This window comes from Struthio camelus, chromosome 38, assembly GCF_040807025.1.
Source record: "Struthio camelus isolate bStrCam1 chromosome 38, bStrCam1.hap1, whole genome shotgun sequence".
NCBI lineage: Eukaryota > Metazoa > Chordata > Aves > Struthioniformes > Struthionidae > Struthio > Struthio camelus.
The window spans coordinates 545133-570698 of NC_090979.1; the positions used below are offsets into that span (position 1 = coordinate 545133).

The following is a 25566-nucleotide window of genomic DNA, read 5'->3' on the forward strand; positions in this document are numbered from 1 at the left end:
CCCGCGCCGCCTCCGCGCCGGCCCTCCGCTCCGTACCTGCCGGGCCGCCCGTCTCCTCTTTGGCTTGGCCCTCGGGTTCCCGGCCTTCCTCCGGCGCCCGCTCGGCCTCGGCCGCGCCGCCCTCCTTGGCGCCCTTGCCGGGCCGCGGGGCCCGCAGCAGCGTCAGCATCACGGGCCGCCGGTTGCCCGTCTCCTCGTTCACCTGGCGGGAAGCGGGGGGCGGCGGTGGGGAGGGGGGCGGCGAGCGCCACGCCGGCCCCCCCCCCCCCACCCACCAGGCTTTCCCAGCGCTCCCAGTACCTGCACCATAGTGGTGAACTGGACGGTGTAGCGGCGGCGCCCGGCGGTGAAGCGCACGCTGGTCTCGCCCGCCCGCCAGGCCGCGTCGATGGTGCTGTTGTTGCTGGCGCTGTAGCTGCACCACCGCCCCGAGCGGTCGTCGAACCACCGCCAGTTGTTCCCGTTGGCCTGGAGGTACTGCGGGGGGGTGGTGGTTTGGGGGTGGCGGTTTGGGGGAGGGAGGGGGCCTCAGCCCCACGGAGCGACCCCGTCCCCTCCCCACCCGCTGCCGCCGCCGCCCCGCGCGCCCACCTTGTTCATCTGGGCCCGGCGCTTGGAGGACACCGCCGTCTTCTCGTAGAAGTCGATGAGGAGCAGCACGGGGGTGATCCACCTTGGCGAGGGCGGAGGGGGGTCAGCGGGGCGGCCGGGGTGGTGGTGGTGGGGGGGCCGGCGCGTCCCCACCGTCCTCCCCCCGCCCCTTACTTGGGCGTCTGCACCTCCTTGTGCTCCTTGGCGGCCTGCAGGCAGGGCTGCACCACCTCCAGCAGCTTGATGAGCACGTCCAACACGCAGCTCGACTCCACCACCCGGGCGCACGGCAGCTTCAGCTCCTGCGCGGGGCGGCGGAGGGACCCAGGCGTCCGGGTGGCGAAGGTCGGCACCGCCCGGACGCCTGGGTCCTCGGAGAGGGGAAAGGGGGGGGGGGGGGTGCGCGCCCAGACCGCGGCAGGTAAGGGGAAAAGAGGAGGGTCAGCGAGAAGGGCGCGCCGGCGGAGTCGGGAGAGGGACAGGCGAGCGGCCCGGACGCCTGGGCCCCCGGGGCTCACCTCAAAGAGCAGGGTGAGGAGCAGGATGCGGGTGGCCAAGTTAGAGGCCTGGGGCAACGTCGCCATTTGGCTGATCCACTCGGAGACCGTCTTGGTGTCGCTGGTGGTGAGCGGCAGCGCCGCCTTGATGAGCACATCGGCTGCCTCCCAAACCTGGCGGCGGGGCGGGGTGGGGGGGGGAGAGGGCGTCAGAGCCGCCCGGACGCCTGGGCCCCCCGCCCCCAGCCCTTTCCCCGCCCCCGCCGGGGCCTGCCCTCACCTGCTTGACCACCTGCTTGAGGATGGAGTCGCGGTAGGCGGCCCCGTTGCGCTTCACGGCCGTCATGATGAGGTCGCAGACGCGGTAGACGGTGTCGGGCAGCTCGTCCAGCAGCTGGGAGCAGCCGGGCAGCATGGCGTCCGTGAAGGCCAGCAGCTCGGCCGGCTCCAGCGGCTCGGCCCCCTCGAACTTCTCCAGGCACTTGGCCTCCTCCTCCTCCTGCCGCTCCCGCGCCCGCCGCTCCTCCTCCTCCTTGCGGCAGGCCGCCTCCTGCGCCGGGGAACGGGACGGGGAGGGGGGCGTCAGCGCGCCGCCGCCGCCGCCGCCAACCTCCCGCCCTCCCCGGGGCGGCCCCCCGCCCGGCCTCACCTCGGGGGACTCGGCCCGCTGCTCCATGGGGATGTCCTGGCCCAGCGACATGGCGATGGCCCTCATCATCTGGTCCTCCTCCGACATGCTCAGGTCCTGGGTGGGGTGGGGTGGGGCTGGTGAGGGAGGGGCTCGGCTAGGCCCCACCCCCCCTCACCCACCTGGCTCCGCCCCCTTACCCGCACCACGCCCCCCATGAGGGGCGGCGGGTGGGTGAGCAGGTACTCGGTGGCCTGCTCCATGGTGTTGGTGTTGAGCAGGGCCTCCATGGCGTGCTCCCGCGTGAAGCCCATGTCCATCAGCTGCGGGGCGACGGGCAGGGGGACAACGGGACGGGGAGGGGGACAAGGGGACGGGGGAGACAGGACGGGGAAAGGGGGACGACAGGACGGGGAAAGGGGGACGAGACGGGGGACGGCAGAGACAGGACACAGAAAGGGGGACGAGAAGGGGGACAAGAAGAGGGATGACAGGATGGGGGAGACGGGATGGGGGGAGATGGGACACGAAAAGGGGGACGAGAAGGGGGACGAGAAGAGGGATGAGAGGAAGGGGGAACGAGAGGGGAACGGGGCAAATAGGACGGGGAAAGGGGGACGAGAAGGGGGACGAAAAGAGAGATGACAAGATGAGGGAGACGGGATGGGGGGAAATGGGACACGAAAAGGGGGACGAGAAGGGGGACGGGAGAGATGCGACGGGGAAAAGGGGGACGAGAAGAGGGATGACAGGATGGGGGAAGACGGGATGGGGAAAGGGGGAATGAGAAAGGGGACAAAAAGGGGGACGGCAGGATGGGGGACATGGGACGGGGAAGGGGGGATGAGAAGGAGGACAGGAGAAACGGGATGGGAAAAAGGACGCCGAGGAGGGGGATGACAAGACGGGGGGAAACGGCACGGGGAAAGGGGGACGAGAAAGAGGTCAGGGGACCGGAGCCGGGCGCCCCGGCCCGCGCCGGACGCCGCCCGCCCCCGACGCCCCCCTCACCTGCTGCAGCTGCTGCTGGTTGACCTGGGGCTCGCGGCGGGGGCCGGCCTCGTCGGCGCCGGGCTCGTCGTCGGCGCCGGCGGCGCCGCGCGGCCCCTCGCGCTCGCGGCCCAGGCGCTCGCGGATCAGCGGCTCGCCCCGCAGGATGTGGCACAGGATGGCCAGCATGGACTCGGCCATGCGGCCCCCGTACACCTTCAGCGGGCGCCGGTTCCACAGCTGCTTGATGCAGGTGAACGCCGCCTGCGGGCCGCCGCCGCCGCGTCAGCCCGCTCCCGGGCAGGGGGCCGCCGCCGTCCCCCCGAATGGGCCCAGGGCGCCCTGCCCCCCCCCCGTCGCCCTCTGCACCTCCCCCAGGTCCCTACTGTCCCCTCTGCATCCCCGCCCAGGTCCCTACGTCACCCTGATTAGCCCAGGGGACCCTGCGTCCCCCCCCACCGTCCTCTCCGTCCCCCTCTGTGTCCCCTCAAGTCCCCTTGGTGTCCCCCCACGTCCCCATATCCCCCCCACACCCCCATTGTCCCCTCGAGTCCCTGCAGTCCCCTCAGTGTCCCCCCAAGTCTCCCTGTCCCCCCCATGCCCCTACTGTCCCCTCAAGTTCCTGCCATCCCTTCGGTGTCCCCTCAAGTCTCCCTGTCCCCCCCCCACACCCCTACTATCCCCTCGGTGTCCCCACTGTCCCCTCGCTGTCCCCCCAAGTCCCCACATCCCCCCCACACCCCTACTGTCCCCTCAAGTCCCCGCTGTCCCCCCAAGTCTCCACGTCCCCCCCCACACCCCTACTGTCCCCTCAAGTCCCCACTGTCCCCTTGGTGTCCCAAGTCTCCACGTCCCCCCCCACACCCCTACTGTCCCCTCGAGTCCCCGCTGTCCCCTCGCTGTCCCAAGTCCCCACATCGCCCCCACACCCCTACTGTCCCCTCAAGTCCCCACTGTCCCCTCGCTGTCCCCCCAAGTCTCCCTGTCCCCCCCACACCCCTACTGTCCCCTCGAGTCCCCACGTCCCCCCCACACCCCTACTGTCCCTTCAAGTCTCCCTGTCCCCTCAGTGTCCCCCTAAATCTCCCTGTCCCCCCAAGTCCCCACATCGCCCCCACACCCCTACTGTCCCCTCAAGTCCCCACTGTCCCCTCGGTGTCCCCCCAAGTCCCCATGTTCCCCCCACACCCCTACTGTCCCCTCGGTGTCCCCCCAAGTCTCCCTGTCCCACCCCCCCACGCCCCTTAACGTCCCCTCCGCGGCCCCTTGGAGCCCCGCCGGCACCTTCTGGGTGACGACGAGGAAGCGCAGGGCGCTGAAGTGGGGCTGCCCGGGGCCCGGCGCCTTGGCGGGCAGCGCGTGGGGCGACTCCAGCACCGTACTGGGGTTCACCATCTTCTCCACCAGCATGAGCCAGGCGTCGAGGAACTCGCCGGTGCCGTCCGGCAGCTCGGGGTGCTCCAGCCCCTCCGCCACCGGCACCTTCCCCCCCATCGACAGCGCCCAGTTGAAGGTCCTAGGGGTGGGGGGAGAGCGGGTCGGCGGGGGGGGGGGGGAAGCCCTGGCGTCCGGCTCCCTCCCGGCCCAGTGTCAGATTTGGGGCCAGTGCCCCTGGCATGGGGGGGGGGGGGGATCCCGCGATCCTGGGGGGCTGTGGGGGGTCCTGCAACCATCCTGCAGGGAGCTGGGGGAACCAGGGTGCCCTGGGAGGACCTAGAGGTGTCACGGTGGGACTGGGGGGCGACGCAGTGTACCCTGTGGGGGACCCGGGTGCCCTGTGGGGGGACCTGGAGACGTTGAGAGGGATGCGGAGTGACCTGAAGACGTCATAGTGGCACATAGAGGGACACTAAAATGTTGTGCGGTGACCTGAAGATGCTGTAAAGAGACGGGGGGGGGGACCTAAAGATGTCATGGGGAGACGTAGGAGGACCTGAAGATACCAGGAGGGACCTGAAAATGTCATGGGGGGACATGAAGGTGTCGTGAAAAAATCTGAAGATGCCATGATGGGACCTGAAAACATCTTGGAGGGACATGGAAGGACCTGGGAGGACATGGGGGTGCTGGGGGAGGACGCGGGGGAACGTAGGGGGGATCGAGAAGCATTGGGGGGGGGCAACTTGGGGTGCCCTATAGCACGACCTGGAGACATCCTGCGGGGACCTGGGGGTGACGCGGAGAGGGGGTGGGGGGACCTGGGGGTAGACCCGCAGGTAGGAGAGGGGACGACACTGGAGTGTCCTCAAGGTGTCCTGGAGGGATCCAGGATGCTCTAGGGGGACCTAAAGGACGTCCTAGGAGTGCCCCGGGGGGGTCCCGGGCCGCGGCGGGGGCTCACTCGAAGAGGGCATTATGGCCGCCGGAGCAGAGGAACTTCTGCAGCATGAGGTGGTAGGGGAACTTGCGCTCGTCGAAGAGCATCGGTGAGGTGAAGCCCACCGAGCAGATGAAGAACGTCAGCCTGGGGAGGGCACACAGCCGGCCCCGCCCCTGCCGTCAGGCCCCGCCCCTTGGCTCCGCCCTGAGCCCCACCCCCAGGCCCATGGCTCCGCCCTGAGCCCTGCCCCACTGACCTCATTCCCACCCCCAGGTCTCTTGGCCCCACCTCCAGCCCCCTTGGCCCCACCCCCAACCCGCACCCATGCTTCCTTGGCCCCACCCCCTGGCTCCACCTCCGATCCAACCCGGCACCCGGCCCCGCCCCCGAGGCCTCCTTGGCCCCGCCCCCAAGGCCTCCTTGGCCCCACAGCAGCCCCATGGCTCCAGCCCTTGGCTCCACCCCCAGCCCCCTTGACCTCACCCCCGAGGCCTCCTTGGGGCAACTCCAGCCCCACAACTCCAGCCTGAGCCCGCCCCCCAGCCCCACTGGCCCCGCCCCCCAGCCCCACTTGGCCCCGCCCCCCCTCCGCTCACCGGAAGCGGGGCGTCGGGGTGTAGGGGGGCGGCTGCCAGCTGAGCCCCTTGGTGAGCAGCTTGGTGAGGGCGGAGGCGGTGGCGCGGGCGGCCGGGGTGGGGGCCGGGGCGGCGCTGGCCGCGTGGTGGCTCCGGCGCTGCCGCACCGGCGAGCCCACGCACAGCTTCACCAGCAGCCCGAAGAGCTCGGCCAGCGCCCGGCCCAGGCGCGACGAGGCTGCGGCGGGGGGCGGCAAGGGTGGGGGGGGTTACGTCGAGGCCCCCGGGGGGCGACCCCCCTCGCCCCGGCCTGGGCCCCGGCGTCCGGGCTCACCTGACAGCAGCGGTTTGATCTGCTTGATGCGGGCGGCCATGGCGGGCGTGATCTTGGCCTTGCCCTTGGCGTCGGCGGCGCTCGGCTCGTCCGTCTCCATGGGCGCCAGCGCCTCGCTGTCCAGCCCCATGCCCTCCAGCAGCCCCTGGGCGGGGGGCTCCGCGCCCGCCCCGGCCCCCGGCCCCGGCGCCTCCGCCTCGCCCTCTGCGCGGCACCGTTAGCGGGCGCCCGGCCGCCCCCGCGACCCCTCCCCGAGGCTCCCCGCGACACAGCGGGGCCGAGGACCCAGGCGTCCGGGGCGCCGGCTGGCCCGTTCCCCCCCCCCCCAACCCCCCCACCCAGGGGACCCAGGCGTCCGGCCTACCAGCTCTCTTGCCGCCCTGCGGTGGGCTGGGCGCCGCCTTCTCCTCCTTGGGCACCAGCTTCTGCATGTCGGCTTGCCCGAACTCGCAGCCCGGCGGCAAGCTGTGCCGGGCAGGGAGGGCGAGGAATCAGCGGGGCGCCCCCCAACCGGCTCGGGGCGGGGGGGAGGACCCCCCACTCCCCGGCACCCCCCGTACCTGTTGGGGGTGCACAGCGACAGCAGCACGGTGCTCTCCCACACCAGCGAGCAGTAGAGCTGACTCAGTTTCCCCAGCACGCTGAGGCCCAACTGGGAGCCCCACTGGTTCACCGAGATGGCCCGGATCTCGCTCTGCAGAGAGGACAGACGGACGGACATCAGGCTGCAGCCCCCCCCCCATCACGGCGCGGCCCCCCCCACCCCCCCACGTCCTACCTGCCCCACGCGGCACGTGTGCACGAACATCATGATGTAGGCGTGGGCGGCGGTGAGGGCGTGCAGCAGCGGCGTGGCCTGGGCCGAGAGCGTGGCGTCGGCCACGCTGCCGGCGCTGGCCAGCTCGCGCAGCAGCACCGAGCCGCCCGGCGCCTCGATGGGCCGGTGCAGCGGCTCCAGCGCCGACAGCACCGCGTCCAGCTGCAGCAGCCCCTCCTGCAGCACCTTGGGCTCGTGCGACAGCGTCTGCGGCAGCGCCCGAACCGCTCAGCCCCGAGGCCGGCGGCGGGGAGGGGGGAAAAAGCCCCCGTCGCCCCCCACCCCGCCCCTACCAGGATGGACTTGCAGACGCCGGCCACGGCCTGGCAGGCGGCCGAGGTGGGGAAGTCCACGGGCAGGTTGGGCAGCCCCAGGATGGTGACGAGGGGCCGCAGCCCCCGCTGCGCCACGAACTCCTGGCAGTGGTCGTCCGTCGTGTTGTTGCTGAGGATCGACTCCACGAACTTCATCTGGGGGGCGGCGGCGGCTCAGGCGGGCGCCCCCAAGTCCCCGCAAGCCTTTGCCCCCTCCCCACGGTCCACCCCTCGCGCCCCGCTCACCACGTTGAGGATGTAGTCCATCAGCGGGATGGGGATCCGCTCTTCCGTGCCCACCACCCTGCAAAAAGCCGCGGCCGTGAAGCCCGCTGCGTTCTCCCGGCCCGGCTTGCCGCCGACGGAAGCGCCCGGACGCCTGGGTCCCTCCCCTCCCGCCGCCCCGACGCTCACTGCTGGCTGGGCTCGGCCTCGCTCTGCTGCGTGGCGCTGAAGCTCTGCATGGCCTGCACCTCCTCCTCCTCCTCGTCCTCGCTGGAGGCCTCCTCGGCGGCGTGGGGCGAGCGGGGCGGGGGCGCCGCGGCCGTGCCGTCCGCCTTCTGCATCGACGGCTTCTGGCAGATGTACTTGGGGTCTCGGCCCAGGCTGCAGATCTCCTCCAGGAGCTACGGCGGAGCGGGGCGGGTGAGCGGGCGCCCCGGCGGCGTCCCCCGGCCACCCCCCTCGCTTACCTTGATGATGGCGGTGGTGGCGTCCGTCTTCAGCGTGGGCTGGTGCCGCATGAGCTCGTCCACGGCGCTGCCCAGGTTGGAGGCCGTGTCTCCTGGCGGCGGCAGGACGGGCAAGGATCGGACGCCGGGGTCCCGCGGGACAGCGACGCCCCAGAAGAGACCCCGGAGATCCCCCCCCGACACCGAACCGCCCGCCCCGGGCGACCGAAGGCGCTGCGCCGCCCGGCCGCCGGCGCTCACCGAGGGGGTCGGAGCTGCGGCGCCGGCGCATGGCGGGGAGGTAGTCGGGCGAGAGCAGCACTTTGAAGAGGCGCTCGAAGGGCTGGCACTGCACGAAGGACTGCAGCCCGCGGGCGTTGAGGCACAGGGCGCTGAAAACGTTGGGCAGCGAGCCCAGCACCTCCCGCGTGGCGGGCACCTGCGGCGGGCAGGGGGCGCGGAGAGCGTCAGCCCCCGCCGGGCCGCCCCGACCCCCCCCCCCCCCACCTCGCCGCCCCCGCCGGGCCGCCCCACTCACGTCCTTGATGAGCAGCGCGTGCAGCATGACGTCGGTGAGGCCGTTGTCCTGCAGGGAGGAGAGCAGCGAGGGCTCCTGGAACACGAACACCGTCACCACCTCCGTCGCTGCAGCATGGGAAGAGACAGGGCGACGCTGAACAACGGGGCGGGGGGCGGCCGGGGCCGCTCCCGGACCTCCGGGACCGCGGCGGGGGGCTCCGGGGCCGTCCCCGCACCCCACACTGGCTGTACATCTTTCCCAGGGGCTCCGGGGCCGTCCCCGCACCCCACGCCACCTCCGCGTCCCCCCTGGGACCGCGGCGGGGGGGCTCCGGGGCCGTCCCCGCACCCCACGCCACCTCCGTGTCCCCCCCCGGGACCGCGGCGGGGGGCTCCGGGGCCGTCCCCGCACCCCACGCCACCTCCGTGTCCCCCCCCGGGACCGCGGCGGGGGGGCTCCGGGGCCGTCCCCGCACCCCACGCCACCTCCGTGTCCCCCCCCGGGACCGCGGCGGGGGGGCTCCGGGGCCGTCCCCGCACCCCACGCCACCTCCGCGTCCCCCCCCCGGGACCGCGGCGGGGGGGCTCCGGGGCCGTCCCCGCACCCCACGCCACCTCCGCGTCCCCCCCCGGGACCGCGGCGGGGGGGCTCCGGGGCCGTCCCCGCACCCCACGCCACCTCCGTGTCCCCCCCCGGGACCGCGGCGGGGGGGCTCCGGGGCCGTCCCCGCACCCCACGCCACCTCCGCGTCCCCCCCCCGGGACCGCGGCGGGGGGGCTCCGGGGCCGTCCCCGCACCCCACGCCACCTCCGCGTCCCCCCCCGGGACCGCGGCGGGGGGGCTCCGGGGCCGTCCCCGCACCCCACGCCACCTCCGCGTCCCCCCCCCGGGACCGCGGCGGGGGGCTCCGGGGCCGTCCCCGCACCCCACGCCACCTCCGTGTCCCCCCCGGGACCGCGGCGGGGGGGCTCCGGGGCCGTCCCCGCACCCCACGCCACCTCCGTGTCCCCCCCCGGGACCGCGGCGGGGGGGCTCCGGGGCCGTCCCCGCACCCCACGCTGGCTGTACATCTTTCCCAGGGGCTCCGGAGCCATCCCCGCACCCCACGCCACCTCCGCGTCCCCCCCCGGGACCGCGGCGGGGGGGCTCCGGGGCCGTCCCCGCACCCCACGCCACCTCCGCGTCCCCCCCCGGGACCGCGGCGGGGGGGCTCCGGGGCCGTCCCCGCACCCCACGCCACCTCCGCGTCCCCCCCGGGACCGCGGCGGGGGGCTCCGGGGCCGTCCCCGCACCCCACACTGGCTGTACATCTTTCCCAGGGGCTCCAGAGCCGTCCCCGCACCCCACGCCACCTCCGTGTCCCCCCCCGGGACCGCGGCGGGGGGCTCCGGGGCCGTCCCCGCACCCCACGCTGGCTGTACATCTTTCCCAGGGGCTCCAGGGCTGTCCCCGCACCCCACGCCACCTCCGTGTCCCCCCCCGGGACCGCGGCGGGGGGCTCCGGGGCCGTCCCCACACCCCACGCTGGCTGTACATCTTTCCCAGGGGCTCCAGGGCTGTCCCCGCACCCCACGCCACCTCCGTGTCCCCCCCTGGGACCGCGGCGGGGGGCTCCGGGGCCGTCCCTGCACCCCACGCTGGCTGTACATCTTTCCCAGGGGCTCCAGGGCTGTCCCCGCACCCCACGCCACCTCCGCGTTCCCCCCGCTCTGGGGCCGTGCCCGTGCCGACGCGCTCACCCAGGAGGAAGAGCGAGGGCCCGTAGTACTCGGCGTTGCTGATGATGTGCTTGAGGGAGGTGGGCAGCGAGCCGTCCATCACTGCGAGGCGACAGCAGTCAGCGCCCGGTGGCCGCCGTCCCCCTCGGGGCCGGCCCGGCGGCGTCCCCGGGGCTCACTCACCGTGCCGGATGCCGTCGGAAAAAGCCGGGTCCTGGATGGCTTTCTTGAGGAAGTTGAGCATGGATTTGAGCAGGGCGGCTCGCTGCGGGATGCACTGCACTCCTGCGCGACAGACGGACGTCAGCCCCGACGGCGGCGGCGGGGGGAGGTCCGGGGACGCTTTGGCCCCCATCACCTACCGCTGCGGGGGGCCAGGACGGCGGCGGAGCTGGTGCTGGGCACGGCGGCGCCCGGCGGCCGGGACTCTGGCGGGGCCGGGGCTTCCTGCCGAGGCTCGCCGGAGGTGGAGGGGCCGGGGCTGCCCTCCATGGCCACGTCGGTCACTGCGGGGCGACAGCGGGCTCAGAATGAGGGCGGCGGGGCCCAGGCATCCGGGCTGGACCAGCGGGGGGGTCGCTCCTGCCTCCTTACCCTCCATGTCCGTCTCCATCTCCTCGCCCTCGGGCAGGGCGGCGGCGGCCGGGCGCTGCACCTTCGGCTTGATGACGAAGGGACACTCGCGGCGGCACAGGTCCACCTCGTGCTGCGGGGAGGAGGGGGCGTGAGCGCCGGGGCGGGTCGGGGAGGGGGGGGGGGGTCCGGCCGCGGGGCCGGCAGCTACCTCCAGGCGGTAGATGAAGATGGAGAGACCGCTGTGCGACTGGAAGGCCGCCATGTCCAGGTTGGTGATGAGGTCCACCACGCGCACCGCCCGCGTCACGAAGGTGATCTGGTCCTGCTCGTCGCCCAGGAACTTGATCACCTGCGGGCGCAGGGGAAACGGGATCAGGGCAGGGGATCCGGCCCCCCCCCACCCTTCCCCGCCACCCCGGCCTCCCCGCTCACCTTGAGCAGCGCCTCCATCATGCCGCAGGAGACCAAGGCCTCGCCGCCGGCGTCGTAGCTGGCCAGGTGGTAGAGGAAGGAGAAGAGGGCGGTGGCGAACTGGTGGGGGTAGGGCTCCATGGAGGGGTCTGCGGGGAGCGAGGCAGGGCGTCAGGGCCGGCCGCCCCCTCCCCTTCCCAGCGTTTCCCTCCCCCCGCCCCCCAGCCCCCCGCACCCACCGATCATGGCCTGGATGCAGTTGCGGACGAGGACGGGCAGGAAGCCGTGGTAGGAGGCCGTGCCCGTGCAGTCGATGATGCTGCTCAGCTTGGGGGTGCGCTCCAGGTGCACGATGGAGGTGAGGGTCCGCAGCGAGGCCGCCTTGATGTCCTGGGGCGGGGGGAAGGCGGGGAAACGATGGCACGGGGCGCCCCGGGAGGGGAAACCGAGGCGACGCGGCGCCGGGGCCGGCCCCGGGGACGCACCATGAGCTGCTTGTCCGTGATCTGCAGCACGTCCACGAGCTCCTCGATGAGCCCGTTGTAGAGAATGCTGTTGGCCGACTCCTGCAAGGCGTTGGAGTACACTGCGCAGCGGAGAGAGGCCGGTCACCTCCCGCCGGGGGGCCCAGGCGTCCTGACTGTGGCGCCCGGGAAGGAGGGAGGGAAACGGGCAGCTCCCTCCCCCGGCGGTACCTAGTATGGAAATGGCGTGCAACCGGGCCTGCACCGCCTGCAGCCGCTTCTTGTGGTTGGAGAAGCCGTGAGCCAGGCGGATGTGGGTGAACAGCAGCATCTGGGGGGGGGGGGGGGGCAGCGCGGGGTCAGGGGGCGGCGGGCGCCCAGACCCCCCCCCTCCCAGCGCGCGGCGGCACCCCCAAACTCACCTGCTTGTCCTTGGGGATGCTGTACATTTTGGTGAGCGACTCCATGATCTCAGAGGGGCTCTCCGAAATCTGCGGGGAGGGAAAAAGAAGGCCGGGGGGGGGAGGGGGTCAGAGGTGCCTGGAGAGGTTGGGGGGTGCCCGGCGGCCCCCTCCCCGAGCCCCCGCGCTCACCTTATCCAGCTGCTCGATGTGGATGTAGTGTAGTGTGGTGCTGGTGGCCTGCGGGGCAGAAGCGGGTGGGTTAGGGGCGGCGGGGGGCTCGCGGCCCCAGCCGGTGGGGGGGGGCGCGCGGCCCCGGGGGACGCTCACCCGTTTGTCCACCTTGACTTCGGCGCCCGGCTCGGCGTAAAACTCAAAGTGCAGCGTGGTGGCGCTGGGCGGGTACTTCTGCGCCGGCGGCGGGGACGGAGGTGAACGGCGAGGGGCCGCCGAGCCCTCCCGCTCCTGCCCGGGCGTCGCGGGCGGCCCCCGAACGCTCCCCCGCCCCGGGGAGGACGGGAACGCGAGGGGCGACGCGGGGCGGGGAGGGGGACGGGACGGGCGGACCCCGGGGCGCGGCGCGGGGACGCTCACCAGCATGTGCAGGTCGCGGCAGCACTCGGCCAGCCCGAAGCCGTTCTCTTTGCCGCCCCAGCTCTGCGCAGGGGGAGAGGAGAGGCAGCAGGAGGGAGTCGGGCGCCCGGCGCCGGGCCCCCGGCGGCCCCCCGACGGCCCCGGGGCCGCCCCTCACCTCCGCCAGGTGCTGCAGACGGGAGAGCAGGGGCGTGCGCTTGTCGGAGCCCAGGCGGGTGATGTAGTTGGAGCGCTTGCTGAAGACGTAGAGCAGGTTGAGCACGGCCAGCACCACCTGCATGTCCGACGAGGCCAGCAGCGTCGTCAGGTGCTGCGGGAGAGCGGGGCGGTGAGAGGCGGCCGGCGCGGGCGCCCCTCGCGCCTTCCCTCCCGCCGCCCGGCGCGGCCCCCGCACCTCGATGGAGCTGTAGAGGTGCCGCGAGAAGCTGTACTCGATGAGCAGGGCGGTGAAGTTGAGCACGGCCAGCAGCAGCGCTTTGAGCTGCTCCCGCTCGGGCCGGTCGCACGCCAGCATCCACGACATGTTCTCCACCGTGCGGCCCGCTTCCGCCAGGATGCCGTCGAAGCGGTCCAGCAGGTCCACCCAGTGGTACAGCTCGCACTGGCGACGGCGGGCGGCGTGAGGGCGACGGCGGGCGCGCAGCGCAACCCCCCCGCTCCCGACCCCCCGCGCTCCCTCTATCCCCGCCGGGCTCCCCTCCCTTCTCCTGCGGGAACGGCGCGCTCCGCGCGATCGTCGCCGCGGCCGGGAAGGAGGAGCTCCGCGTCCGCCGCACGGCGATCTGCGCGGGCCCAGCGGGGGGGCGTTTGGAGACGAGGGGCTCCGTAGGGGAAAGGGGCGCGGGGGGGGGGGGGTTTGAAGACACGGGGGTCCGCATCCCCCCTGGGGCCGAGGACAGCAGCGTCGTCCAGCACAGGTGGGAATTTGGAGCCAGGAGGGGGGAGCTCTGCATCGTTCCCTCTCCCTCACAGACGAGGGGCTCTGTGGGGCCGAGGGGCTCGGGTTTGGGGGGGGGGGGGGATCTGGGGACGAGGGGCTGCGTGTCCCCCCCTCGGAGGGGCGCGGGGGCTCGCACCTTCCCGATGTTCCATGTCTTGATCTGCTGCAGCTCCGCCAGCAGCTGCTCGTCGCCGCACGCCTTGAGCTTCTCGATGAGGGCCCTGCAGTCGGCGGGCTGGGGGCGGAGGGGCCGGGGTCAGCGCCCCCTCCCCGCTGCCGGCCCCCCCCCGCCCCCGCTGCCGGCCCCCCCCGCCGCTCACCGCCTCCGTGGGGGTTTTCTTCAGTTTAGTCCGGTCCACTTTCATCTTTGGTCGCTCGTCCGCGCGCGCGCTGAGCCTGCGGGGCGACGCGGGGCTGCCGAGGGCCGCGCCGGGGCGTCCCCCCGCCCCCGCGCCAATACACCCCCCCGGCGGGGGGACCCAGGCGTCCGGGAGCCTCCCCCTGCGGCACCTGGGGCTGCTATTGTTGGGCCGGGGACTGCGAGTCCCGGCAGGCCGCGGGCGGCACGGCGGCGGCGGGAGATGACGTCGCCGCTCCGCCGGGGGAACAATGAATGTGCAAAACGCCGGGCGGGAGGGACGGGCGCGCTGCCGGCGCCGCCGCCTTCGCCGCGGTGGGGGGGGGGGGAGGCCCCGTCCCCGCGCCCCCGCCCCCCTCCCGAGAGCGGCCGCGGCCAAGGGAAAACCCCGCGCCGCCTCCTGCCCGAAAGCCGGGCGGCCGCCGCGCGGGGTTCGGCCAGGGAAAGGGCGCCGCCGCGATCAGCGGCCGGACGTTAACGAGCTGCCAGCCCGCGGCGCGTCCCGGGGCGCCGGTTAAGCCGATGCGCCGCCGAGCCGGCCCCGCGGCCTCTCCCGCGCGCCGGGGCCGCGCCGCCTTACCGGGAATCACAGCCAGTCCATCCTCGGCCCCGGCGCCGTCCGAGTCGCCGGCCGCGCGGGGGCCCCGGCCGCCGAGGGCAGATACTCTGCGAGTCGCAGACTAGTCGGGGGCCTGCGGGCGAACGGGGCCGGCGGCGTGAGGCCTCGGGGCTGGCCGGGCCACCCGGAAACCCCGGGACAGGGGTGGGTGGGGGGAACGTGGGCTCCCGGAGACCCCTAGCAGAGGACCGGAGATTTGGGGCGCCCCCCAGGAGAGCGGGAAAGGGCGAACCCCCCCCCACCATGGACAAGAGCATGGACGACAAGGCTCCTACGAGCCCCGACCTCTGCCCTGCGACAACCACAAGACTGCAGGGCTATGAAAGCCTTCAAGGATGAAATAAACACCAAAAACATCAAAACACAACAAAAACAAAAAAAAACCCAAAGCAGAGCGTTTCCGCAGTCCCTCAACGCGGGGGAGCAGCCCCGGAGCAGGGGGCACGGACGGGCGCTCGCGGGGGGACGGAGCTGGGGGCAGCAGCCCTTCCCCTTGGGGGCAGCGAGGGAGCTTGGACGCAGCAGGAGAAGGGGGAGCCCTGAGCCATTCGTGGTGGCCGAGGGGGGGGGGGTCTCCCGCGCCCCTTTCTGGGAGCAGGACCCTCAGAATAAGAAAAGTGGGGGGGAGAAAGGAGGGAAAGTAAAGCCTAAGAATAGCTAGCTGCCCTGCGGCACCAGCCCCGCGGCGGAGAGAGGGGGTGCAGGAGGACACAGAGCACCAGGCCCCGGGAAGGATGCAGAACCGGGGCGACGGGAGCCACCAGGAGAGGCAGGGGTGGGGGAGGCCGCGTGGGGCAGGATGCGCCAGGAAAGGAGGCAGCAGAGCCCGGGGAAGGGAGCTGGGGGAGCACGAGGAGGGACACGGCGTGGGGGGGGGGCGGGATCCGGGGTGACAGGATCCCCCCCCCCAAACCAGGAGGGAGCCGCAGAGAAGGAGACACGCCGCACCTGAGCGGCCCCCGCTCCACCGCGGGGACAAACAGCAGAAAATCAGCCGGACCCCTCAAAAAGGGGACCGCAAATCACCGAGACGCCAGCAAAAGCAGGGGGGCGCCGAGGGAAGGGGGATCCCCGCGGCCAGGGGGGAGGGCAAATCACGGGCACCGTGAGGGAAGAAAATGGGGCTGGGGGGGGGGCCGAAATCACGGTGTGTGTGTGGAGGGGGAAGCAAACCGCAGAGGCCGCGGTGAGGTGGACGTTAAAGGTCAGGGAACCGGGGGGGCCGTGGGGATGTGGGGCGGGGGGGAGAGGTGGGGGGGGGGCGACACGGGCCCTGCATGACGGAGCCAGACCTCCCGCCGGGGCAAAGCGGGGGGCCCGAGCCCTGCTCCGGCGCCCGTCCTCCCCCCCCCCCCACCACCACCCCCCCACCCCACCGGGCCGAGCCCACCGTCCCCCGGTACCTGCTTTAGGGGACGGGAGAAGGGGGCGAAGGGCTGGGGCGGTGGGAGCGGGATGGAGAAAGAAGGAAGGAATTTGAAGGGGGGGGGGGAGTCAGTGCCGGGCCCGGCCGCCTCCTGCCGCCGCCGCCGCCATCTTACACCGAGCCCCCGAGCCGCGGCCCCGGCGAAATCCCGCGAGAACTCGGCTCCCGCGAGAGCGCGGCCCGCGCCGGGCGGGGGAAAACCGCGGGGGGGGGAAGATCTCGCGAGAGGAGACGGGAGGCGGCGCGAGAGCCGGGCTGACGGAGAGAGATCTCGCGAGACTAGCGGGGGGGAGGGGAAACGCGCACCGGAGCGGGGGGGTGGAGGGGGGAAGGGAGGGAGGAGCGAGGTCTCGCGACAGCGGGGGGGGCGGGCGGCGCTAAGTCTCGCGAGAGGACGCGCCACCGCGGCACAAAGGCGCGGCAAACCTCGCGAGATTTCCTCTCTCCACCCCCCCTCCGCGCGGCCTCGCTGCCCTCCCCCCCCCCCACCGCGCCGGTAACGGCTCCCTTCCCCTCCCCCTTCCTTCCCCCACAGGGCGAACGGGGAGGGGGGAACCGGTGGGGCGAGGAGGACCCGGCTTGTCCCCCTCACGCTCCCCACACGCGGAAACACCACGTCCCGCGGCGGCGGCGACGGGCCGGGACTCACCGGCGGGCGGGCAGCTCGCGCGAGACCTGCCGCGAGATCTCGCGAGGCCGCGGCGGGACGCAACGGCCGGGGCGGTGCGGTGCGGGGTGGGGTGGGTGGGTGTGTTGGGGGGGGGTGGGGTGGGGCGCCAACTCTCGCGAGAGCGGCGCGCGCCGGTCGGCGGCGGCCGGAAGTCTCGCGAGACGCCGGGGCGCAACGCGGGCCCGCGCTGCTTCCTCGGCCGCGGCGTCCGGCAGATCTCGCGAGAGCGGCGGCGCCGCTGCTCCCCCCCCCAACCCAGCCCCTTCCCGCCGGCACTTCTCGCGACACTCCCGCCGCCCTCTTCTCGCGAGATTCCCGCCGCCTTCTTCTCGCGAGACGCACGGCCGGGCGCGCAGCACCCCGGTGGGGGGGGGGAAAAGGAAGAGCAGGTCACGTGACGCACCGGTCCGCGCAGGCGCAGACGATTCTCTCCGGTTTTTTATTCTAACAATATAAAAGTGGGGGGGCGTGGCCTCGCCCGGCTCCTACAAAAGGGGGCGGAGCCCAGCCCGTGGGAGGGGCAACAGCCAATGGGGAGCGACCTCGCCCCCCCCATACAACCTGAAGACGGAGGGGGGGGGGAAAAAGGGTTTAAAAAAAAAAAAATCCAGCGGCGACCAATCAGAGGAAGCTCCGCCCCTTCCCCCATCCAGTCCCGCGGGGGGAGGGAGGCCGAAGAGGCGTGGCAGAGGAAACCCCGCCCCCTTTCTCCGACAGCGTCCAATCAAAAGCAGTCCTGCTCAGCGGCCGGCTTCCAAACAGGGTGGGGCGTGGCCAAGCCGAAGCCCCGCCCCCTCCGCCCGCCAGGCCACGCCCCCGTCGCCCTGCAGCTGCTTCCCCTCGCAGCGTATGCAGTAGCGGAGGGGCGTGGCCCGCCAGGGGGCGTGGCCCGACAGGGGGCGTGGCCCGGCCGAGGCCCCGCCCCCCTCTCAGAGCAGCAGCTTCCCGTTGCGGTGGATCTTGAGGATTCGGCCCAGGCGCTGCTTGGCCGTGGCCAGGCCCTTGCGGGGCCGCCGGCCGGGCCCCGGCGGCAGGAGACCGCCGCCGCGGGGGGCCTCGGGGCCGCCCCGGCCGCCCGCTCGTGCCCCCCACTCACCCGGCGGCGTCGGCGTCCCCCCGCCGCTACCGCCGCCCCGGCGCGACCCCGAGAGGAAGACGCCGGGCGCCATGGGGGCGGGCGCCCGGCCCGGCTGTCCCGGCCGCGCCGTGTATTCGTGGTCGGCCAGGCTGGGCGGGTAGGGGGGCTGCTCCGCTCGGCCCTCCGTCTCACCCCCGCCGCCCGCCGCCTCCGGCTCCGCCGCCTCCGGAGACGCCGCCGCCGCCGGCTCGGGCTCCGTCGCCTCGGGCTCCGCTTCCGGCTCGGCCTCCGGCTCAGCCTCCGGCGAGGGCGGGCGGCGCTTCGCCGAGCCCTTCCGGCGCTGCAGCTTGCGGTGCTCCTGGGGGGGGGGGGGGGACACGACGGCTGCCTCAGCCGCCCCCAAAAACCTGAACCGGCCCCTTCCGCCGCCCCAAACCGCCCCCCTGCAGCTCCTCACCCCCCCCCACCGCACCACCAGCCCGCTCCCCTAAACCCTCCCCTTTGCCCCCCAAAAACGCCGCAAAGCTTTCACCTACGCCCTCGCCGAACCCGCCCCCCCGCGGTACCTGCTGGGCCAGCTTGGCGGCGGCGGCCGCCAGCCCTGTCTCCACCGAGGCCACGCGGGTGCCCTCGCGCACGGGGCGGCTCTGCCGGGGCAGCGTGGGCGTCACGCGGGCTGCAAAAGGGGGGGGGGGGAACACAGGGGACGAGGGGTGAGGGGACGCCGGTACGCGCCTCTGCCCGCCCGCCCGGCCCGTTCCCCACCTTTGGGGCTCCAGGGCGCGTCGTCCGTCACCTTCTTCTTCTTCGGCAGCGATTTCAGAGCCGGGTCGTCTTCGTCCGACTCCAGCGAGGGGTAAACTGAGGCAGGGACGGGGTTGGGGGGAGACATGAGCTGAGTCTGGCTCTGTACCCCCCCCAAATCTCGGCCCGCGGGGCCCCGGCGTCCGACACTCACTGTACTCGGCGTCCTTGAAGCAGGCGCCCAGGCTGTCCTGCTCGTCCAGGCTGGCCTCGTCCTCGCTGTCGGTGCTGCGGGGGGCCGGGGGCGGGCGGCGGGGGGGGGCGCCCGAACCGCCGGGGCCGCCCCGCTCCGCCGCTTGCCCCGCCGCCCCCCACCAGCCCGGGGGGGCCGGGGGGGCTCCGGCCGGCAGGTTGGCCATGCGCAGCATGCCCTGGATGGCCTCCCGCGTGCTGGGGGAGGCCGGCGCCTCGCTGGGGGGGCCGCGGCAGCCGTCACCCCCCCGAGCGAGCCCCCAAAACTCCTTAGAAACCCCCCCCCCCCCAAAACCCTCCACAATCCCTTCCCTCTAGGGAGATTCCCCTCCCCAACCATATCCCCCCCCCAGGTGACCCCCACTGGTCCCAAGCACCCGCCAGCCCCTGGGGACCCCGCTGCACCCCGGCCCCCCCCCCTCACCTGAGCTGGGGGTACTCGGACCCCCCCACTTGCCGGCTGGCCTTGAGCAGGTCGAGGATGCCGGCGGCGCTGCCGGCCCCCCCCTCCTCCTCCTCCGTCGTGTAGTCCTCCTGGGGGGCGGCGGCGGTGGGGCAGGCCGTGAGCCCCACTGCCCCCCCCCCCCCACCAAGGAACCCCAAATCACTCCCCCCAGATCCCACCCCCCCTCCCGGTACCTCGATGTCGAAGTCGACCTCTCCCGGCTCCCGCACGCGGTTGGGGTCCGAACACGGCTTGGCCCGCGGCAGCTTCCGGGGGAGCCCTGGGTGTGGGGGGGGGGGGGAACGACATGGGGGTCACGAGGGGGCAGGGAAGGGATTGGGGGGCCCTCAGTGATCCCCCAAGCTCCAGGGGGATGGAGAAAGTTTGGGGGGGGGGGGAACACAGCGGTTTGGGGGTCGTTTGGTGGCACGGAGGCCCAGGGCATTTGGGGAAGCCAGATGGGGGGGGAAAGTGAAGCCCTAAGGGGGCCCTAGTTTTTGGGGGGGGGGGCTTGGGGTGACTCACGGGGCAAGCGACGGGGGCCGCGGCGCGGCGGCGGTGGCGGCGTCTCGTCGATCTGCAGCTCCTCCTCGGAGTCGAGGTCGAGGCCGCGGGTGCCGGCGGGGCTCGGCGGGGAGCAGGAGGGCGACGGGGGGGCCCGCGGCCGCCACCGGCCCCCCGGGCGGCTCCGCCGGGGCCTGCGGGTGCGCGGAGGGGCGCGGGGGGTCAGCCCCGACACCCCGGATTTCCCCAAGTTTCCCTTCCTCCCCCCCCCCCCAAAACGGCCCCCCGCCTCGACCCCTCACCGGGCGCCGCGGCCGTTGGCCACGACGAGGGGCAGCTCGCCCTCGGCCGCCTCCGAGTCGCCGTCCGTCTCCTCCGGGCTGGAGCTGGGCATCTCCGGCTGGCGGGGACGGGAAGGGGGGGGGTGTCAGGGCCACGCGGGACCCTGTAACACCCCCCCCAAGCGGTAGGGCCCTCGCCTCGCTGCCCCTTACCTCCTCCTCCTCCTCCTCCTCCTCCTCTTCCTCCTCCTCGTCCTCTTCCTCCTCCGTCAGCTCCGGGCCGGCGGGGCCCCGGCGTCCCTCCGTCTCCGGCGCCTCGGGCTCCGGGTGTCGGGGGCCGGCCCCGGGGGGGGTCTTGCGGGCGCCCCCCTTCCTGCCGGGGGGCTCCTTGGGGCTGGCCAGGGGGCCTCCGGCCGCGGGGGGGCCCCGGGGCAGCCCGAAATGGGGCCCCGACTTGCCCACGCTCTGCTGGAAGATGTCCTGCACGGAGGAGAATGCGGGGGGCAGCCTCAGCTCAGGGCACCCCAGGACCCCCAAACCACCACCCCGCTCCCAGTAACCCCAGCGCCCCCCTGCCGCCTCCCAGTGCCGCCCGGCACCCCTTACCTCCACCAGCCGGATCTCCTTCGCCAGCTCCTTGATGAGCTGCCCGGGCCGCACCGTTTCGGGGATCTCGTGCTCGTGCTCAGCCAGCACCTGCCGGGGGGTCGGGTTGGGGTGGGGGGAGAGAGAACGGATTGGGGTGAAATGGGGCCAGCGGCGGGGTGGGAGGGGGTGGGGAGAGCCGCGGCCTCGAAACGGGGATGCGCCCCCTCTCCTCTCACCTCCTTGCGGGTCCACGCGCGGAAAGCGGTGGTCAGCGCCTTGGCCCCGTGCACCAGGTAGGCCACGGGGTGCCGGCGGTTCTCTCGCAGCCCTGGGCGGGGGGAACACGCGGGGACGCCCTGAGGCCGCCGCCGTGGGGACGGGACCCCCCCGCGACCCCTCCCGGGATGGGGCTGAGATGCCCAAGGCTCCCCTGGACCACGCTGGGACCTCCAGGACCCCCAAGAGCCAAGCTGGGACCCTTCAGGACAGAGCTGAGACAACCAAGGACCTGCTGGGACCAGCTGGGTTCCCCCTGGACACCAAAGCACCAAGTTGGGACCCTCCAGAACAAGGCTGAGACAACCAAGGACCTGCTGGGACCAGCTAGGTTCCCCCTGGACCCCAAAACACCAAGCTAGAATCCCCCAGGACAGGGTTGAGACAACCAAGGACCTGCTGGGACCAGCTGGGTTCCCCCGTGGACACCAAAATACCAAGCTGGGAGCCTCCAGGACAAGGCTGAGACACCCAAGGACCTGCTGGGACCAGCTGGGTTCCCCCTGGACCAAGCTGGGACATCCCTGGAGCCCTAAGAGCCGGGCTGGGACCCCAGGAACCACCCTAGGGACAGGCTGGAACACCAAGAACCCTCCCAGGATGGGGCTGAGGACCCCAGAGGACCCCCCAGGATGGAGCTGAGGACTCCTGGGAGCAGGGCAGGGACACCAGGACCCTCCCGCAAAGATCCCATGGGCCCCCCGGGGCGGCAGGACCCACCTCGAAACGTGTCCAGCAGGTGCTTGCCCACGTACCAGCAAATGGTCTCGAAGTTGGGGAACTTGAAGAGGTCGGCGGTGCTGAGGCGCTTCTCGATCTCGTAGGCCCTGGAGGGGCCGGGAGCGCGTCGGCGGGGCGCGCCGGGGGGTCCCGCGCCGCCCCGGAGGGGTCCCGTGCCACCCCACGCTGCCCCGGCACTCACTTGAGCTGCATGTCGATGTTGAGGCTGTGCAGGAAGTTGCCCCCGAAGGCCAAGCAGTCGACGGGCGTCAGCACGGCGTGGATCCAACCTGGTGGAGGGACAAAGCGGAGGGGCCACGCCGGTGGGCATGGAGAAGAGCTGGTCCTGATAAAGGTGGATAAGGGATCTGGGAGAGGTCGGGAAGACCCTGGGGGACATCGTGGGATCATACCTGGGGGGATAGAGAAGATCTAGCCCTAGCAAAGATGGATAAGGGACTTGGGGTAGGTCGGGAAAACCCTAGGGGACAGCAGAGGAACTGTACTGGTGGAAATAGAGAACGGCTAGCTCTAATAAAGACAGATAAAGGACCTACAAGAAGTCGGAAACGTCTCGTGGGACGCTGAAAGAACCACACCAGCGGAGATGGAGAAGGTCTAGCCCTGATGAAGGTGGCTAAGGCACCTGGGGGGATCTGGAGGAGGTTGGGGAGAGCCTGGGGAACATCAGCGGACCATACCGGTGGGGACGGAGAAGGTTTAGCCCCAGTAAAGGTGGATAAAAGACCTGGGGGGACCTGAGGGAAGTCAGGGAGATCCTGACAGATGTCAAGAGAACCCTATCAGCGGGAAGAAAGAAGGTCTAGCCCTGATAAAGGTGGATAAAGGACCTGGGAAAGGTTGGGGAGAGCCCAAGGGACGTCCGAGCACTGTACTGGTGGGGGATGAAGAAGGTCTGGCCCTGATGAAGACGGATAAAGGACCTGGGGGGATCTGGAGAAGATCGGAGAGAACCCAGAGGATGTCGCGGGATCGTACCAGTGGGGATGAAGAGGGTCTGGCCCTGACGCAGGGGGCAGCGGTAGCACCGATCCACCTGGTCGCCGAAGAACATCTCGCTCTGGTTGCTGGAGCTGCTCCAGGCCTCGAAGAGGGCCAGGTTGGCCGGGGTGGGCCGGGCCAGGTAGAAAACCTTTTCGCCCTGCGGGACGCGAGAGGCGGCGTCGGCAGGAGCGCGCGGCCGTCCCGTAGACCCCAGGAGCCTCCGACACCCCCCGCCCCGGGGCGCACCCGCAGCACGTGGTACCACACGGAGGTGCCGCCGAAGTCGATGTGGAAGTCGGTGTAGCTGTCGCGGGCGCCCATGAGGCAGTACTTCTGCACGCTGGGCCGCTCGAACACCGACTCGCCCGGCCACAGGTTCTCCACCCACGAGAGCTTGCGCACGATGCGCGGCGTCTCCACCAGGTTGGACAGCCTGCGGGCCGCGAGGGCGTCAGGGCCGGGGGACCCCGTGCCGCGGCGGGTTGGACGCGACGCGGGGCCGGGGCGCCGTACCGGGTGTCGGAGAACTCGAGGCTGATGACGTTGAGGACGCGGTCGCGCCGGGCGCCGCAGAAGTAGGCCACGAAGTCGCCCAGCCGCATGCGGCAGTCGGCCTGGCGCGCCACGTCGATCACGTCGATCTCCTTGTCCGGGCCTGGCGCGGGCAGGGTGGACGGCTGGGGGGCAGACACGCGCCCCCACGCCGGCCCCCCAACCTGCCCCAGACCCCTCCCAGCCTGCCCCACGGGCCCCATACGTACCCTAGGCACCCCCTGCCTGCCCCAGAGACGTCCCTGTGTACCCCCAGGCTGCCCCATGGGCCCCATAGATGCCCTATGCACCCTCTGGCTGCCCCATGGGCCCCATACGGGCCCTAGGCACCCCCAACCTGTCCCAGAGATACCTCTATGCACCCCTAGTCTGCCCCAGAAATACCCCTATGCACCCCTAGTCTGCCTCACAGGCCCCATAGACACCCTGGGCACCCCCTGTCTGCCCCATAGATGCCCCTACACACTTCCAGCCTGCCCCACGGGCCCCATACACAACCTATACACCTCCTGCCTGCCCCACAGACGTCCCTCTGTACCCCCAGGCTGCCCCACAGGCCCCATACGCACCCCCAAGCTGCCCCAAAGACATCCCTCTGTACCCCCAGGCTGCCCCACGGGCCCCATAGACACCCTATGCACCCCCAGGCTGCCCCACAGGCCCCATACACACTCTATGCGCCCTCTGCCTGCCCCATACACACCCTATGCACCCCCAGACTGCCCCATACGCACCCTACACACCCCCAAGCTGCCCCAAAAACATCCTTCTGTACCCCCAGGCTGCCCCACGGGCCCCATAGACACCCTATGCACCCTCTGCCTGCCCCATACACACCCTACGCACCCCCAGGCTGCCCCACGGGCCCCACAGACACCCTAAGCACCCCCTGCCTACCCCACAGATGCTCCTATACACCCCTAGCCCGCCCCACGGGCCCCACAGACGCCCCTACGCGCCCCTGGGCTGCCCCACACGCGACATAGGCGCCGCTACGGGCTCCCACGCGCCCTGAGCCTGCCCCGCAGCCCCACCGCCGCCGCCGGCCGGGCTCCTCACCCACGTAGTGCTCGATGTCGCGGGCGGTGAAGGTGGGGGGCGGCAGGGTCATGCCCAGCCCCTCCTTGCGCAGCACCAGGATGGGGACGCTGAAGCTGTTCTCCTCCAGGTACTCCACCGTCAGCTGGGCCCCGCTGGGCTTCAGCAGCACCTCGTCGGCGCTGGAACGGCCCCCGTAACGCCCGGCTCCGCGCCCTACGCCCCCCCCCCCAACCCCGGGGCGAGGGGAGCGACGCCGACGGCGCCCGCGCGCGGCCGGTTCGGACGTCCCGGCGAAGCCGCGCTTCGCTCGGGGCGGGGGGCTCGGCGCCCACCGCCCCGAGCGCCCCGTCAAGCGGGTATAAAACCAAAACCGCCCCGACGCCGGGGCAGAGCGGCCCCGTCACCCCTCTCACCTGGGGAAAGTCCGGCCTCGCAGCTCCCGGACGAACTGGGCGCTGCCGGTGCGGACGGCGCGGCCGGGCTCGGCGTCCGGCTGCTTGGCGAGGCCGCGGCGCCGCTTCACTGCGGAGTCGGGGAGGGGGGAGATGCCGGCGTTGAGGAGACGCCGCGAACCGCGTGTCCCCCCCCCCCAAAAAACCACACCGTCCCGAGCGGATACTCACTGACGGAGGGGCCGTGCAGCTCCTGGCACTTGGGGCAGTGGTAGAGGTCGATCTCGGCCGCCGCCTCCTCCTCCACTCCCACGCAGCTGTAGGCGCGCGTGTATAGGGGACGGCTCGGCCCCCGCCGCCTCCCCGACCCCGGCCCCCCCCCCCGGCCCCGCCGGCCCCCACCTGCCGTGGAACCAGTCCTGGCACACGTCGCACTCGATCATGAAGCGGGTCACGTCGTAGGGCAGCCGGCACAGGCAGTACACGGGCACCGAGGCCATGGCGCCCACCCGCCCCTCCCCCCCGCTATAGGTGCCCCCCTCCCGCTATAGGCACCCCCTCCCCCGCTATAGGCGCCCTCCTCCCCGGCGGGACCCCCTCTCCCCGCCCCAGGGCATCAGCCCTGCGGCGTCGTATAGGGGCAGCCCCCCCTACCCCCCCCTCCGTGCTGGGGGGGCACCAGCGGGGCTTCCCCTATAGAAAAGGGCTGCTCGTAGCCCCTATAGATCTCTCCTGCTTTTTGCTATGGGGGGGGGGGGAACTTTACGGGATGGTTTCGGCTCCTCTCCGCGCGGACCCGGCCTCACCGCCGCTCCCTTTGCCCTATAGACCCCCCCCTCCCCCTATGGGGAATTCAGCTCCCTATAGGGCCCCCCCCTTCTATAACGGCTCTACCTCCCCCTTAACCTCCCTATAACACCCCTCTATAGGGTCTCCCCGGGTCAACGCGGCCCTGCCCCCCTCCACCCACCTCTATAGCCCCCCCCAGCTCTATAGGCCACCTCTGGCCCTATAGGCCCCCCCCGCCGGCTCTATAGGGCCCCGGGACGCCCCACTCCGGGTCTATATGGGCCCGGGACCCCTCCCCCCGGGCCTATAGGCCCCCCCCGGACGCTCCCCTCGGCTCTATAGGGCCTCGACCCCCCCCGCCGAGGTCCGCGACCCCCTTAAAGGCCCCCCAGGCCCCGACGCCGGTGCCGCCGCCGCCGCCGCCGCTGCTGCTCGGCTCCGGCCTCCCAATAAAGTTTATTCAAA

The 25566-nt window shown here is 72.6% G+C and overlaps 2 protein-coding genes across 2 annotated transcripts in view; both read right to left on the reverse strand.

The window, feature by feature from the left end:
• The window catches only part of HUWE1 (HECT, UBA and WWE domain containing E3 ubiquitin protein ligase 1), a 34807-nt gene extending 18925 nt beyond the window's left edge, over window positions 1–15882 (reverse strand). Inside the window, 41 exon segments of the mRNA XM_068924189.1 lie at window positions 37–202; window positions 301–477; window positions 592–673; window positions 766–893; window positions 1110–1262; window positions 1369–1638; window positions 1738–1833; window positions 1917–2039; window positions 2728–2970; window positions 3991–4222; window positions 5048–5170; window positions 5623–5839; window positions 5936–6139; window positions 6300–6400; window positions 6496–6629; window positions 6714–6959; window positions 7046–7222; window positions 7313–7370; window positions 7481–7692; window positions 7759–7850; window positions 7999–8176; window positions 8276–8382; window positions 9997–10077; window positions 10159–10260; window positions 10338–10481; window positions 10570–10681; window positions 10760–10900; window positions 10984–11111; window positions 11202–11352; window positions 11448–11548; window positions 11658–11757; window positions 11849–11917; window positions 12020–12067; window positions 12158–12235; window positions 12422–12484; window positions 12579–12731; window positions 12816–13022; window positions 13498–13596; window positions 13682–13757; window positions 14300–14411; window positions 15742–15882. Coding sequence (XP_068780290.1) covers window positions 37–202; window positions 301–477; window positions 592–673; window positions 766–893; window positions 1110–1262; window positions 1369–1638; window positions 1738–1833; window positions 1917–2039; window positions 2728–2970; window positions 3991–4222; window positions 5048–5170; window positions 5623–5839; window positions 5936–6139; window positions 6300–6400; window positions 6496–6629; window positions 6714–6959; window positions 7046–7222; window positions 7313–7370; window positions 7481–7692; window positions 7759–7850; window positions 7999–8176; window positions 8276–8382; window positions 9997–10077; window positions 10159–10260; window positions 10338–10481; window positions 10570–10681; window positions 10760–10900; window positions 10984–11111; window positions 11202–11352; window positions 11448–11548; window positions 11658–11757; window positions 11849–11917; window positions 12020–12067; window positions 12158–12235; window positions 12422–12484; window positions 12579–12731; window positions 12816–13022; window positions 13498–13596; window positions 13682–13726 — 5341 coding nt within the window. The 5' untranslated portion in view covers window positions 13727–13757; window positions 14300–14411; window positions 15742–15882.
• Window positions 15883–16857: 975 nt separating this feature from the next.
• On the reverse strand, window positions 16858–25262 carry PHF8 (PHD finger protein 8). The gene is made up of 20 exons (XM_068924183.1): window positions 24715–25262; window positions 24544–24629; window positions 24334–24442; window positions 23939–24099; window positions 22841–22982; window positions 22574–22760; window positions 22322–22484; window positions 21525–21612; window positions 21323–21429; window positions 20563–20654; window positions 20345–20434; window positions 19952–20218; window positions 19760–19857; window positions 19479–19651; window positions 19148–19233; window positions 18933–19042; window positions 18471–18727; window positions 18278–18373; window positions 18079–18188; window positions 16858–17870 (listed from the first exon to the last, which is right to left on the reverse strand). The coding sequence occupies exons 1-20, from the start codon at window positions 24810–24812 to the stop codon at window positions 17364–17366; spliced, it is 3027 nt and encodes a 1008-aa protein (XP_068780284.1). The 5' UTR covers window positions 24813–25262; the 3' UTR covers window positions 16858–17363.
• Window positions 25263–25566: the final 304 nt, after the last annotated feature.